The 16,287-nt window shown below is 41.6% G+C and overlaps 1 protein-coding gene across 3 annotated transcripts; it reads left to right on the top strand.

The window, feature by feature from the left end:
• The first annotated feature begins 3,776 nt into the window (after positions 1-3,776).
• On the top strand, positions 3,777-15,986 carry LOC133370895 (sulfotransferase 2B1-like). Of its 3 annotated transcripts, none has more exons than XM_061597785.1 (7): positions 3,777-3,858; positions 4,945-5,093; positions 9,232-9,440; positions 11,007-11,133; positions 11,676-11,770; positions 13,395-13,575; positions 15,768-15,986. In XM_061597785.1, exons 2-7 carry the CDS (start codon positions 4,961-4,963, stop codon positions 15,875-15,877), a joined length of 855 nt encoding a protein of 284 aa, XP_061453769.1. In that variant the 5' UTR covers positions 3,777-3,858; positions 4,945-4,960; the 3' UTR covers positions 15,878-15,986. The 3 variants fall into 3 exon arrangements, with proteins under 3 accessions (XP_061453769.1, XP_061453768.1, XP_061453767.1); XM_061597784.1 differs by lacking the exon at positions 3,777-3,858 and adding an exon at positions 3,866-3,981; XM_061597783.1 differs by lacking the exon at positions 3,777-3,858 and adding an exon at positions 3,866-3,999.
• The last annotated feature ends 301 nt before the right edge of the window (positions 15,987-16,287 follow it).

Raw genomic sequence — 16,287 nt, 5'->3', positions numbered from 1 at the left:
TGGCCACTTCACTGCTCACTCCTAATTCTAGGTCATTAATGAACAAGTTGAAAAGTACAGGTCCCAATACTGATCCTTGAGGGACTCCACTTTCTACAGCCCTTCATTGGGAGAACTGTCCATTTATTCCTACTCTCTGCTTTCTGCTTCTTAACCAATTCCTTATCCACAAGAGGACCTCTCCTCTTATTCCATGACTGCTAAGCTTCCTCAGAAGCCTTTGGTGAGGTACCTTGTCAAACTTTTTGAAAGTCTAAGTACACTATGTCCACTGGATCACCTCTATCTATATGCTTGTTGACACTCTCAAAGAATTCTAATAGGATACTGAGACAGGACTGGGTTTATCAGGAGAATATGCAGGGTGTGAGCATGACCTTCCCATGGGACTGAAGAATCACAGGTTGTTCCTCCTGATGTTCTTCATCCTCATATTTCATGTCTCTTATGAGACAAGTGCCTTCTTCTAAATAACACAAATCTGAGGAGACTTGATATGGTTTGATTATATTTTGTATTTTTAAAGAATGTAGTATGAATATTTTTAATTTGTAAGCTAAAGAATTTTATTGATGGGCAGCCATATATCTGGTTTGTTTGCTATTTATTATACAGATACACAATTTCTGTAATGTACAAAAATAAAATCCTAACAAATCTTACATTACCATGACTTTCATTCCAGTAAATAACAAAACAAGCCCATCTCAAGCAGCATAATATTTTGATTTTTCCTGTGAATCAAGTTGGTTAAGTTATCTCCTTCCGCAAGTTCTGCAGACTTGAACAATCATTCCCATGCAGGTGAAACTGAAGATCATTTTACTATTTATGTAACCACACAATTATTCTTGTGATCAATAAATTCATTCTGCAATATTTTGTTTCATTTGGAATATCCTCCATTCAATTAAACAAAACCAACAGCTATGCTACAGTCATATCCCTTCATTTCTGATATAATAATACACGTCACTACTCCTAAAAATCAAATGCCACAACTAGTAGTCACACCACATCTGAAGCAGATAAATATTTAATTCACAGTAAGAACAACCCAGCAGATGTCAATGCTATCACTGTGATGTTATGCATATGAAAAATATTTTCTTTTCCAAAATGAACTGCCTTTTTCATCACTCTTGCAAAGCTTGTATTCTGGTCTGTTTTGATTTAATTGACATTCTTGGTGGGGAGACGGAATTTATTTATTTATTAATAGCATTTGTTAGTCGCCTTTTTCCAAAAATGGGACTCAAAGCGACGTACAAAAAGGAAAACAAAAACACACTGCATATGAAATAGCTTACAGCAAGTCAAACAATGGCAAAAACAATTTCAAGCAAAATAATACAACAATAATAGAGAAAAAACAATTTAGAATTGAAGTCCTAAAGAAGGTTTGATTGGGGAGGCAGAAATATATTAAGGAACTTCTGCCAGGGAGGAAGTTGCCTGTCTATTCTTTCTGTTAACATTACGGCTTGACCAAGTGGTGGTAGGTGTGCTTCTCATTAACAATTCTCTTTTGCAGCTTCAAACCTCTCCACACTTTCTAATATTCAATAAAATGTACCTCTTGGCTCCCAGTAGTTCAGGGATGGGGTACCTTCCCTAATCCCCACTGGCCAGTTTGAAAGGTGGGTTCAGTTGAAAACACTTCAGAGAGGGAAAAAGAATGGAATGTTAATGCTTTTACTTTTACTTTTAACACAAAGATTCAAGGTGGTAAAACTGGGCAGTCAAATCCAGATGGTTCCCCCCACTTTGCCCAAACTGCTAGACCCTTAACTGAAGAGCAGTGATAAAATCCACAGGTAACAAGAGAGATCACTTATTTCAATGTGAAAAGAACAGTAAAGAGAGATGCATTCCGTTGGTCTGACTGGTGTCAGTGTGAGGCTTCACACTTCTTTGCTTTTCCCTTCCACATGACTTGCAGCACAGTGTGGAGAGGATCTGCCAATTCCTTGGCAAGAAGCTGAATAGCCAACAAATCGATTCTGTGGTGGACAGTGCCTCCTTCCAGGAGATGGACAACAAAATGTCCAACTTCTCCTTAATGCCAGAGACCTATTTTGACCATACCAAAGGAAAGCTGATGAGGAAAGGTAATACTATTGTCTCCAATAGAGAGTTCAAGGGCATAGGTTATGCCAGCTCCGTGCATGTGTGTTTGTGAGAGACCTTCTTCAAGTCACTTTCCAAAACAATCTCAGTACTGAAACATAGCCATTCTTTTAAATTCATACTTTTCTGCATTTTGCAATGCAGTTCTCCATCCAAGTGTACAACAGTGCATATACTAAAGTGTCCAAAAATGCGTATAGTTGTGGAGATAACATACAAAAATGCATTATTTTATGGGAAAGTGGTTTGCAAAAATGTGTACATTAAGCAAATGTGCATACAAACATGTACACATTGGGAGAAATTTGCATTAAAATGTTGACAAATTGTTAGGAGGATTAAAAAATATCTCAAAGTGCTGCAGAAACAAGGGGAGCTATATTTAAGGCCTCATACATTTCAGTTTATTATGCAATAGCCAACCAGGCTTTTTGCATATACATAGAAAACAACATATACATTAAAAACGGAGATTAAAAAAGAATAAGATAAATGTTACATAAACATACTTAAATAGTACAAACATTAATAATTAGTAGATTAATTAAAATGGCTTCAGGAACATATATTATTGCCAGAGGGAATAGCAAAGTTCCTCCTCTCTAGGCCTAGTTTAACATATTTAGCCACTTGATAAGTCTCATAGAAATCGATTCCTGCCAATAAAAAGATCAATTTTATTTAAAAAGATATTTTCACTGAAACCAGCAATGACGGAGACAAGATATTGAAGTAGAATGAATATAACGAACATTCTAAGAGAAAGTGAAACTATGTCCTCTACCATTTGACACCCTAGCGGGGCAATATTTGCTCATCCCGCATTTCTGGATTTAAAGTAGTGTCATGCCACCTTAAACAGTTATGGCTTCCCACAAAGAATCCTGGGAAGCGAGGGTGATTTGCTTTGGGGGGGGACTGTGGTACTGACCCTTTTTGTTTGAACTGATTTTTGTTCATTTTATACATAGTGGTTCCAATCTCAGTGATGTGATTGTGACATCTTTCCTAATAGATGGAAAAGGATTTAAATTAATTGTCCAATTAATCTGTCGTTGATTTAATAAGATTTGAAAAGTTGGTGTCATGTCTATAGAAACTGTTCACTGGAGTTTCTTTCCACCAGTCTTGCACCAATCACTATGGGTGCTTTCACACTGCACTTTATTCCATTATTCTGACAGTTTCCTACCTGTTAATTTCCACATTATATTTGACCTTTCACACGACATACCAGGTAGCTCCAGAATTCTGGTGGAATGTAGTGGAAGTTTAGGGCTAATTTCCATGACAAATGATACCGGAAATAATCCGTTAGCAAGGCTGGGAACACGGAACATTGTGGGAGATTTTCGCTAGTTACAGCCGCTCACATGACAGGCATCCCAGGATGCAGTGTGGAACAGAGGGGGGAAATGAGCAGGAGCCACCTTAAAACAGAGGGGGGAAATGAGCAGGAGCCACCTTAAAACAGAGGGGGGAAATGAGCAGCAGCCACCTTAAAACAGAGGGGGGAAATGAGCAGGAGCCACCTTAAAACAGAGGGGGGAAATCAGCAGGAGCCACCTTAAAACAGAGGGGGGAAATCAGCAGGAGCCACCTTAAAACAGAGGGGGGAAATCAGGAGGAGCCACCTTAAAACAGAGGGGGGAAATCAGCAGGAGCCACCTTAAAACAGAGGGGGGAAATGAGCAGAAACTGCCTCTGAGCTGCAGCTGCGAGTTCTAGGTGAGCCACTTTAACAGGCACCACCATTACCAAACGACTGGGGCCAACGAAGGGTGAAGAGAAGTTGCTTTATCAGGCGCTTCCCCACCGCACCATCGACTAGAGCCACAGTTGCGAGATCTGGTATGGATAAGAGCAAGGGTAAGGGGCGCTGCCTCTGTGAGCTCCCAATGGCCACTAAAGCCACCGTCGCCACCTCCACGAGCTCCCAGTGGCCATGATAGCAGGCGCTGCTGCTGTGAGCCCCAAAAGCCAAGATGGGGGGGAATATACCAAACCCCCTAAAACAAAGGAGGGGGAGAAAAACCTCTGAAAAAAACTCTGAAGCATGTGCTGCTACTGGAGGAATTAGCGTGCGTGTGTATAACAGGAGAGGGATGAAGACAAGGCTCTGTTCATTGGAGCTGTGTGAAAGACTGTTAAGGGAAATGCCGGTATATGGGCTGCAGTGTGAAAGGGGTTTTAGAAATCGGGCCAGAAGCACTTCCTTTTTAATCCGTTAAACTAATGCAATCAGCTCCATGTGTGAAAGCAGCCTATGGTTTAGGCATCTGTTGGTGACCCAAGACTATCTCCTCAGTGGTGGTCCACTTCCTCCTATCAAGCTATATCCACAGTTTGGGAGTAGGAGTGGGATCTGTTGACCACTGCCGGTTCAAAAGCATTCCATCGGCCTAACAGGCTGGAACTGATTTGAGTTTGTTTATTATCTGCTAGCCATTGCTTTTACTGATCTGTGGTTTTTTTCGCTTGGAAAAAATATTGATATTAATATCAATATTTTGAAGGAGATATAAACATTTTAAAGGAAATATCAATATTTTTAAAGGAAATATTGATAAATTATCATTCTTATAACTGATATTTCAGAGGCAGATTTTTTGAAAAAGCAGTCCATTTTCAAAAATAGTCGCAGAAATCTGCTACATTAAAATCCGATCCTCAACGATTGAGAATAAACAAATTAATGGAAAATTTGGTACCAAATCTGAACTGGGTGGAATTCCAGCACATCTCTAAACAGGACATACCTGAAAGTCCCTAAGGATGTGGCATCAGAGCTCACTCTCTCATATATCTTTACAGTTTTTCAGAGGCATCAATGGCTTCTATCACGTACAAAGGAATCACTTTACCCGTAGTGGATTACTACTCAGTGGAAACACTCAGCTATGTGGAAAATGAATTCCAACTTTTGGATGATGATGTAGTTACTGTCACTTACCCCAAGTCAGGTTAGTGGTGCACTTAGGTAATTTTTGACTCTGGACTTCATGGTTTTACAAAACTCACCTTTAGATGGTCGTGTTTATTACTTCGATAACTTTAAACATGAAATACTTCCTCCCCTCCCCTCCTGTCCTAGCCCCTCCCTCCCCTCCCTTTCCCTCCCCCTCCCCCTGTCCTCCCTCTTCCCCTCCCTCCTTCTCCTCCTCCCTCCCCACTCCTTCCATCTCGTGACCTCTGTCCCCCTCCCTCCTCCTCCCCCAGGCAGTTTCACCTATCCAAAACATGACTGCATGGGAGTAAATCCCATTGAACTCAACAAGCATGCAAATGATCAAACCATTCTCAGCAAACTTGCACATGATCCCATTTCCTACCTCCTGGATTAAAAAGCAGTGTAAATTATGCAAAGTACTGCTGTACTTCACATATTCACAGAAACAGAAGCAAAATAAAAGAATTTACCATAGCAATCTTCACTAAACTTGCAAAGTAAATCAAACATATTTCAAGTGAGCATCTGAACTAGGTTAACTGTCTTAATATTGTTGCTTCCTCCCAGCTAAAACAAGAACAACACAGCACACAGCTTGTTCCTGTTATTTGGGCTGATTGTAGTGTTGCCATCACTCACCATATGTTCAGAGGCACATGTTACCAAATTCTTCCAAGCTACACAGGAAGTGTATTGGACTGTGAAAGTCCAACCCAAATTGTTTTTGCATTTTTACAAATGTGTAGGGCAGTTCAAAATCTCAGACAGGAGGTCAGGTCTCCTGCTCCCCTCGTGCATTTACTATAGCTGCCCAATTTCCTGCTTTTTAAAGTTTGATAGAAATCTGTTGGCTATAGATACCTTCTTAAGCTGCAAGGTTTTTTTGCCTCTTAATTGAATATGTACTCTTGCTTAAGAGAAAGATGCTTAAGGTAAAGGTCCAACTCATCCTAAATCCTTTGGAAGAATTTCAGAAATCATCAGACAGTCCATCCAAAATTGCCCAGTATTCTGGTAATGGATCACAATTTAGTTTGTGCTGACCCCTCTTCCTCATCATGCTCTGAGCTCTTGCTTCTATAGCCAACTTTAATCTACCCTCCCAGAATTTCATATCCTATCTCTTCCCTCCACAGCCCCCCCTCCCACAGTTCGAGATGAGGGAGAAGTTCAATACAGTTTGTAATGAACCAAATCACACTTTTTGAACCAACACAGACATCCTTTGAAATTCACACTAATTTGAATTTTGCAATGTAGTTCTCCAGCTATGTGTACAAAAATGTATATATTGTGGTAAAGTGTGTATAAAATGCATATATTAAACTGATACAGTAAAAGCTGCTTGCAGAACTGTATGTTAGTTAGAACTGCACACAAAAATAGGGTTTTTTAGGTGAAATTCACACTAAAATGCTGATGAAATTTCAAGAAGATTTTATTTTTAAAATGTGCAAATTGTTGTGGAATTACATGTACGACTGGCAGAATGAGAAACAGAGAACTTGAAATGGACAGATCGGTCCCTCCCTACCCACAGAACAAAACTGCCTGGATTCCCAACCAAACAGGCAAAATACTTATTAAATGTAGAACCAGATGGCAGCATTGCCCCTCAAATGAAAGGGCAGCTAAGGAATTTGAGGTTTAATGCAACCCTCACCTGGGATATCTGTTGCATGTCAGGATTCTCAACACTAGCTGGATTACTGGTTTGACTGAGCAGGCAACTGATCAGCTCTCTTTCAGCACAAAGATGGCAGGAGTCACCCTGCTACAGGTGTGCGATGAGCATTTACAGTATTTTGCTTCCAGCATGGTGGTCGTGCGTGATAGCAGGTGTTGGTGTTGGTTTTGTCAGAGGGGAAACAAAAGCTGCGCTCAAACCTGCAAGTGGAGGACTCAAGACGACAGGAGAGGAGTTGAGATGTGGGAAGGTTGGGCTCACCTGCATGGGGGGCAGGGGGGAGCAGTGTTGTAGCTGCAGAAGAAGCTTTTGTTGCTCCCCTGTTTTCTGACTAAGATCACCATGCTGCTACTCGAGCATTACTCATGCAAAATCCCTGCCTGGCCAGTGCTTCTTAGAGCCTGAGCATCTGTCTCTCAGTCCAGCCCTGATGGTGCCACTGAAAGGTGGAATGGGAGCCACAGGGGATACTCATAGAAAGAAGGGAAAGGCCACTTGAAATTCCACATTTTTTTGGTCAAAATATGGGAGGAAACAGAACCACCAGTCTTGAGAGCAGTCCACAAACTTGTCAGGACAGAACCTCCAAATTGCTTCCTTCTTCAAGGGAAGAACCTAAAAAATATAAGAGGGACTCTCAGATCATTCTATTTTTCTTTTTTGGAATATGACAGCCCACCAATATTTTTTATTTTTATTTATTTATTTATTTTATTTTATTACATTTTTAAACCGCCCTATAGCAATAAGCTCCCAGGGCGGTGTACAAAAGGTAAAAACAGGTTAAAATCCAATAGACATAGTAACAATCCACTACAAAATATACAAACAAAATTAAAACAAAACAAATTAAAGTTGTAATTTAAATTAAATTAAAATGCCTGGGCAAAGAGGTAGGTCTTTACCTGGTGCCAGAAAGATAACAGAGAGGGCGCCTGTCAGGCCCAGGATGTGACTCAGGAACCAGACCAACGATTGTAGTTAATTCGTGTTTTATTAGGGTAATGTCCAAACAAAGACTGCGTTTTCTCATGAATCAATACAGGGATACAGGTCCTGCGGCATTGGGAGAAAGTTGACAGAGCAAGGGACTTCTTCCCGCCTGTTCTTTAAGAAGGGGCCAAACGGGCGCGCAATCTTTCGCTCCTCCTTAACTGCCCCTCAGGTACTGCCCGCCTTCCCCCCCTTCTCTCCTGTCTTTTCAGCTGTCTGCGTGTGCGCGGTGAGGGGGGAAGCATCACCCCCTCCTCTTCTGAAGTTTCCGATTCCAGGATGGGGGATAGGGGAGGGGCTGATGGTAAACTGCCTCCCCGCTTTTCGGCTGTGAGCAGCCCTCCCTCTTCCCCCTCTTGCTCTGAGCCTGAAAGAGGGGGAGGCGTGAGAATGTCCAGGGAGGGCTCAGGCTCCCCGTTGCTAAGCGACCTTATCACTGGCAGTTCCTCTGTTTCGTCTTCGCTCCAAAGGGGGGAAGTTCCTCCCCCTTCCCTCTGCCATCCATCCGAATACTCTTCTCCCAACTCTCCGGGATCCAGCTCCCCGGGATTGGGACCCCAGCTCTGCCTTCCGACAGCACCAGGCGTATTTCGTCAGGGAGGGAGTTCCATAACTCGGGGGCCACCACTGAGAAGGCCCTAGCTCTAGTTGTTACTCTCCGGGCCTCCATATGCATTGGAACCCGGAGAAGGGCCTTCGACGTCAGGCGCAGTGAACGGGCAGGTATATAACGGGAGAGGCGTTCCATCAGGTATTGCGGTCCAATGCCGTTAAGGGCTTTATAGGTGAGAACCAACACTTTGAATCTGGCCCGGAAACATATTGGTAGCCAGTGCAGCTGGGCCAGGACAGGAGTTATATGATCATATTTTTTAGTCCCATTAAGAACTCTGGCCGCAGCATTCTGCACTAGCTGAAGTTTCCGAACCGTCTTCAGAGGTAACCCTACGTAGAGTGCATTACAATCTAGAGGTTACCAGAGCATGGATGACTGTGGCATGTTGCCTCTGATAAGTGGCATGTTGCCTCTGATAAGTGGAGTCTATAAGGTGATCTGAGAATGAACCTATGATAAACGCACATGAGGGTGTGATTGAATGCAACAAAAATTGTATTTCAGGATAATCAGCTCTGAATGTTGACTGTATACAGACAACTAAGTAATATGTCCGGTATAGAAAAGGCACCTTACTGAAATCCTCACCTGCCACATCCTCATCAAAAGAATATTCAATCTGACTTCACCATGTTAAACCATTCATGAATTTTGCGCATCCTGCCTGTATAATAGGGTGCTCGCATGACTTGCTGTTGCTGTTGTTTTGCTGTTGCAAAACCTAATTGATTTTGCAAAGGGCAGACAGTGGTTCTTGAGATTAGGACAGGACGAGGGAGTAAGATAGATGGAATGTGTTTATTGCATAATCAAGAGGGGTTGGGAAGAAGGTGTGACTGGTGGACTTCCTCCTAGGTACCCATTGGATGCTGGAGATCTTGAATTTAATTTGGCGTGATGGGGACCCCTCATGGGTTCAGAACTTACCAGTTTGGGAAAGGACACCCTGGCTTGAGAATACTGATGGACTGAAGCTAGCGTTGAAATATCCTCCACCCAGGCTTCTGACTACTCACCTGCCATTCCACATTTTCCCCAAGTCCTTCCTCAGCTCCAAGGCCAAGGTAAGAAAAGATCAATTCACTGATTATCTTTGCATTTGGCTACATTTCTTTCTGCCATATAAATATGGGGAATAGTGGACCATGAACACTTGACACAGCCCATTTATAAGAGCATGCCATGCTGTTTTCCATAGCATGGAGAGCCCTATAAGAAGTCTTTTTAAACAGGTGCTCTTATTTCAGAACATGAACCAGTCATATTCTGCATGCATGAGCAGTTCATATTCTCACTGAAGGCTTCCTGTGTCCCCATGTTATGATTTATTTATCATGCAGTTTGTTTGGGTGTTGACATGGATCTTTGCAGGGTGCCCAACTCTGACATAAACACTGAAGAAAGCTCATTGATGAAGATGGTTGGGAAAGCCTCAGCCTAGGTTTCTGGACAGCCTGTTAAGCAACATGACTTGCTCAATCTCTTAGACAGTTCGCCTAGGGTTGCAGCTGAGCACCTCTATCCCAGAATCAGACTCCTCCTCTTAACCCTACCCAGAACTAAGGGAGGCAGGCTCAGTGGAAAATACAGAATCAGCTGGGGAAAGTGCTTACGTGTGTGTGTGTGTGTGTGTGTGTGTGTGTGTGAGAGAGAGAGAGAGAGAGAGAGAGAGGCAGCAAACGCTGCATCTTGTACCCCATCTGATAATCAGGGAGGGGAGGATCTGATGGTACTTTCGTAACACTTCTCAGTCTCTGCCTGATCTTTGGTGGAACAATAGCTCCTTTCTATCTGAACACAGGACTTTAGGTGGAAGGTATAAGCCTTCACTCCCCAGCCACAATCCCAAAGAATGACAACCTCTGCATGACAATTGGCCTTTGTGGTAAACAAAAATGGGAGTTTTTGTCTTGATGCTAATTGTATCATGGTGGACAATTTTTGTCAGGATCATTTGTTGTTATATGCCTTCAAGTTGACTTCGACTTATGGTGACCCTATGAATCAGCAACCTCCAGTAGCATCTGCCATGAACCACCCTGTTCAGATCTTGTAAGTTCAGGTCTGTAGCTTCCTTTAAGGAATCAATCCATTTCTTGTTTGGCCTTCCTTTTTCTAGTCCCTTCTGTTTTTCCCAGCATTATTGTCTTTTCTAGTGAATCATGCCTTCTCATTAAGTGTCTGAAGTATCATAACCTCAGTTTCATCATTTCAGCTTCTAGTGACAGTTCTGGTTTAATTTGTTTTAACACCCAATAATCTGTCTTTTTTGCTGTCCATGGTATCAGCAAAGCTCTCCTCCAACACCACATTTCAACTGAGTTGATTTTTCTCTTATCTGCTTTTTTCACTGTCCAACTTTCACATCCATACATAGAGAGGCTTAAACCTCCCCTCCCTGTGTTCCGTGGTTCTGATGAAAATCTCCCTATGCTTCTCATCTTACATTTTGCCTTCTCATGAGTAACTCCCACCATTTCTGAGAAGACAGTAAAAATGCAACAATAATAAATAACAATTTACATTTGCATGAGACCCAGTGTAGCTGCCTGAGGTGAATGCCTCACTAAGATGAATGTTCAGGGCTGGTCCTGCTTCTTCCCTAAATGTGGCCATTGACTCTCTTCCAGGTCATCTACACTCTACGCAACCCCAAAGATGTGCTGATCTCATTATACCATTTCTGCAAGGGCTTAAAAATGATGGAGGACCCTGGAATTGTGGAAGACTTCATGGAGAGTTTCCTGCATGGAAAATGTATAGAAAGAGGCAGATCAGTCATTCTCACTTGTTCCAATCCAACACACTGTCCACTACACTACAAGGGCTCTCTTAGCCCTCCCCATGGTCTTATCACAGAGGTCTAATTCCCAAAGGTCCCACATTAGTAAAACTCTCTTCCTTTTAAAAAAATTAATGTTTCCTTAAAAGATACATGGAAATGGCTGCAACATGTGGGGAGGCCTCAGCTTCCGCATTGTGGAACATATAAGACACTGTCACTGGTGGCAGAGAGAAAGTCCTTAACAGAGAAAGTGTAGAGTTTCTGTTTTACTCATATCTCCACATCTCCCTTGTGTAGACTGTGTTACTATATAGATCAGTCACTAAGTGGCACTGGACTTAACTGTATCCAGATGGAACTGAAGTTTCCTGTTACATTTCTTGTTTATCAGGGGCAATAGAGTTTTTTTCTAGGTTCCTGTCTTGTGTGTCCTCTATGTCTTCCATGATATTCCCTCCTGCTCCCTCTCAGCACCTGTTTACCTTCCACCATTGCTTCCTATTTGCTCTTCCAGTGCCTTATGGTTCCTGGTTTGACCATGTGAAAGGCTGGATGGTGATGAAGGACAGACCCAATATCTTCTTCATAACTTATGAAGAACTACAGCAGGTATAGTTTCAACCTTTTGTATTCACACACTCACAGGTTATGGGTCCAGCTTTGATGGTATGAACATATGATTTTATCAATTAGTTTTCCAAAATTCTGGCATTATTGGCTTGGTGATTCTGAATTATGGATATATGAATATGCCTCAATCTCTTCTGATGTTCATTCACACTTCCACATGGTATTTTCCATCCTGCTGAAATTGGTTAATTTTGCACAAGCATATGTTCCATTTCATCATTTGCTGATGTGGAATTATACATAATTTTAAACACAAGTAGCATGTAATAGAAACACATAGCTCCACCATCAGACAGACAGTTGCATATCAGTTACCTTCCCTGCATGTTTCAAAGTTTCAGAGTTAATGAAACAGATAGCCTTTGCAGCAAAAAGACCAAAGAGTCTTGTGACACCTTAAAGACAACATTAATGAAGTGGTTGATGACACATCACAAAGCCAACTATGGTTGCAAACCTATCCATGTCTACTCAAAAGAAAGTCCCATTCAATTCAGTGGGGCTGTCTCCCAGGTATATTGGGTTAGGATTGCAACTACTCTCACTAGCTTGATTTCACACTTCAGTATAAAGTTGTCAGTTTGTCTCATTTTCCTTACTCAGGCATCAGGGATCGACAATTTAGTTAAGAACACTTCAGAGAGGGAAAATAATGAAATTTTAATACTAATTTTATTTTTAATGCAAAGATTTAAGGTGGTAAAAATGGGCAGTCAAATCAAGATGGTTCTCCTCACTTTGCCCAAAGTGTCTAAGCCTTTAATTGAGCAGCACTGATAAAATGCAGAAGTAACAAGAGAGATCACTTATTTCAATGTGAAAACAACAATAATGAGAGATGCATTCCACTGGTCTTTAAAATTCACTGTAGGAAGTTGATTAAGGCTAATATCCTAATCCCACTTGCCTGGGTCAAGCCTCGCTGAATTCAGTGTGATTTACTTCTGAGTACACATGGTTAGGATTGCAGGCTTAGTGCATATATGCTATTTTTGGCTACAAACAATATTTATTTATTTATTATTTGATTTATATCCCACCCATCCTCCCAGCAGGAGAAATTTCAGAAACAGAAAAAAGCAGAGACACTGACGTACATAAGATATATTGCAAAGCAATTTACAAACATATTTACATATAATGTGTGCACGTTAAAAACATTTTATTGTACAAAACTAAGAGGAAAGCTTTCACAGAAGAGTCTGTATCAAAATGGGGGTCGAATGGGGAGGCAAAAGGAAATCCACTTGATAGTCCATTTTTGACAATTTCTACTCTGAACATCTTCAGAGTTCCTTGCTACCCCTTCAGATGAAAGGTGTTAAGAGCAAAGAGCCTGACATAATGTGCACATTAACTTTCCATTATTCCACATCAAGCCAGGTGTATCCTGCCATCTTGCTTTTCTGCACTTAATGTCTCTTGCTGACTCAAATATTCCCTAGGTCCTTTGCTGGCTTAGAGGCTGCCTTGCAGCAATCTTGAGAAATGGACCCTGCAAACTGGCACCAATGGCCTTTGCATGCCTCTTAAGCAAGGGACAGATCTCCACATGGAAGTGTCAGTGTGAGGCTTTATACTCCTTTACTTTTGCCTTCCACAGGACTTGCGACACAGTGTGGAGAGGATCTGCCAATTCCTTGGCAAGGAGCTGAATAGCCAGCAAATCAGCTCTGTAGTTGAAAATGCCTCTTTCCATAAGATGAAGGACAACAAAATGTCCAACTTTTCCTTATTCCCGGACACTTATTTTGACCATACCAAAGGAAAAATGATGAGGAAAGGTAATACTGTCTGCAATAGAGAGCCCAAGGGCATAGGTGTGTGTGTGCGTGTGAGAGAGGAGGCGGGGAGGGAGGGAGAGAGAGAGAGAGAGAGAGAGAGAGAGAGAGAGAGAGAAGTACGGATGGAGGAGAAATTGGTTCTGTTCACATTTAAAGGCAAATCTACTTCAATTCACACTGACAAAAACAATCCCAGCAGTGAAACAGCCATCCTTCAAAATTGACACTTTTCTGAATTTTGCAATGCGGTACTCCATCCAATTGTAGGACAGTGTATATACCAGATTGGATGAGGATTTTGATTCAGTTCACATTATAAGCTGAATTTATCAAATTTACAGTTTCTGAAAAAATATGAGAACCTAAACAGAGCCATCCTTCAAAATTCACACATCTGAATTTTGCGATGCAGTTCGCCAACCAAACACCGTTTACAAAAATGCATGTTAGGGGAAAGTGTGCATAAAGATGAATATATGAGTGAAAATATAAACAAGTGTAAAATTATGCATATTGGAGCAAAAAATCTGAATTTCACATATACGCTCATGGGGTCTGAACTGGCGGTGACCGACCAGGAGAGACACCTCGGGGTTGTAGTGGACAGCACGATGAAAATGTCGACCCAGTGTGCGGCAGCTGTGAAAAAGGCAAATTCCATGCTAGCAATAATTAGGAAAGGTATTGAAAATAAAACAGCCGATATCATAATGCCGTTGTATAAATCTATGGTGCGGCCGCATTTGGAATACTGTGTACAGTTCTGGTCGCCTCATATCAAAAAGGATATTATAGAGTTGGAAAAGGTACAGAAGAGGGCAACCAGAATGATCAAGGGGATGGAGCGACTCCCTTACGAGGAAAGGTTGCAGCATTTGGGGCTTTTTAGTTTAGAGAAAAGGCGGGTCAGAGGAGACATGATAGAAGTGTATAAAATTATGCATGGCATTGAGAAAGTGGATAGAGAAAAGTTCTTCTCCCTCTCTCATAATACTAGAACTCGTGGACATTCAAAGAAGCTGAATGTTGGAAGATTCAAGACAGACAAAAGGAAGTACTTCTTTACTCAGCGCATAGTTAAACTATGGAATTTGCTCCCACAAGATGCAGTAATGGCCACCAGCTTGGATGGCTTTAAAAGAAGATTAGACAAATTCATGGAGGACAGGGCTATCAATGGCTACTAGCCGTGATGGCTGTGCTCTGCCACCCTAGTCAGAGGCAGCATGCTTCTGAAAACCAGTTGCCGGAAGCCTCAGGAGGGGAGAGTGTTCTTGCACTCGGGTCCTGCTTGCGGGCTTCCCCCAGGCACCTGGTTGGCCACTGTGAGAACAGGATGCTGGACTAGATGGGCCACTGGCCTGATCCAGCAGGCTCTTCTTATGTTCTTATGAAAAAAACAAGGAAAAATACAAGGTTTACATGAGTCAAAACTCCCTACACAAAATGTGTTTATGAGGAGAAAACCGCACTAAAATGCTGGAGAATTTTGATAAAGATTTTTAAATAAAAAATTCACAGATTGCTGCAGAAATTTGAAGAACTGAATTTAAGATTGTAAAAATGAGAAACTGAGAGAACCAATACTGACAGATCTTTCCATCCCTAGTATATACTAGGGTAAATTGTCCATAAAATTGCATATACCTGTGGAGATAACATACAAATAATGCATTATTTTAGGGGAAATTGCTTTGCAAAAATGTGTATATTAAGCAAAATTGCATAGAAACATGTGCATATTATGAGAAATGTGCATTAAAATAATGAATTGTTAGGCGCATTAGTTAGGAATTGTTAGGAGCATTACAAAATCACAGTTTGCTGCAGAAACATGGAGAACTGATTTTAAGGCCTCATACATTTTAAGTAATATCATACTACTTTAAAGAGTCATGGCTTCCCCCAAAGAATCCTGGGAACTATACTTTGTTAATGGTGCTGAGACCCCAATGTTGGGAGACCCCAATTCCCCTCACAGAGCTACAATTCTCAGAGTGGTTTGCAATGCATTAACAAAAGACTGTGGTGTAGATGGAAATGGCCAGGGAGGGTTCAGGGAGAACAGTTGGGGGGCAAGCCTCACACTACCCAATGGTAGGGATGACCCTGAGGAAGAGGGGTCTTTATTGTCATAGATATAATTTCAGTTGAACCTGTTTGTGGATATGATTACTCTTGTGGTGTTTCAGGAATCTCTGGGGATTGGAAGAACCACCTGACCGTGGCACAGAGTGAACGCTTTGACCAGGTTTATCAGGAGAATATGCGGGGTGTGAGCATGACTTTCCCGTGGGACTGAAGAGTGCCAGATTGTTCCTTCTGTTGTTCTTCATCCTCACATTCTCATGCCTCTTGTGAGTCAAGTTCCTTCACATTGCTTCTTCTAAATAAACACAAATCTGAGCAGATACCGTATGGTTCTATTGTATTCTGTATTTTATATAATAAGGATTTTTAATTCGTAAGCTGACCAGATAATTTTATCGATGAGCGGCCACATACATGGTTTGTTTGCTTTTTATTATACTGGTACACATATTCTGTAACTTACAAAAACAAACTCCTGACATATATTGCCATGACTTTCATTCCAGCAAGTAACAAAACAGGTCCATCTCTCAAGAGACATAGGATGCTGATTTCTCCTGTGAATCAAGTTGGTTATCCATTTTTGCAAGCTCTGAAGACTTGAATAGTTATCTCCATGCA

The sequence above is a fragment of the Rhineura floridana genome, chromosome 15 (assembly GCF_030035675.1).
Source record: "Rhineura floridana isolate rRhiFlo1 chromosome 15, rRhiFlo1.hap2, whole genome shotgun sequence".
NCBI lineage: Eukaryota > Metazoa > Chordata > Lepidosauria > Squamata > Rhineuridae > Rhineura > Rhineura floridana.
Note: the sequence above shows the minus strand (reverse complement) of the source record. Positions and strands in the feature narration are given on the sequence as shown.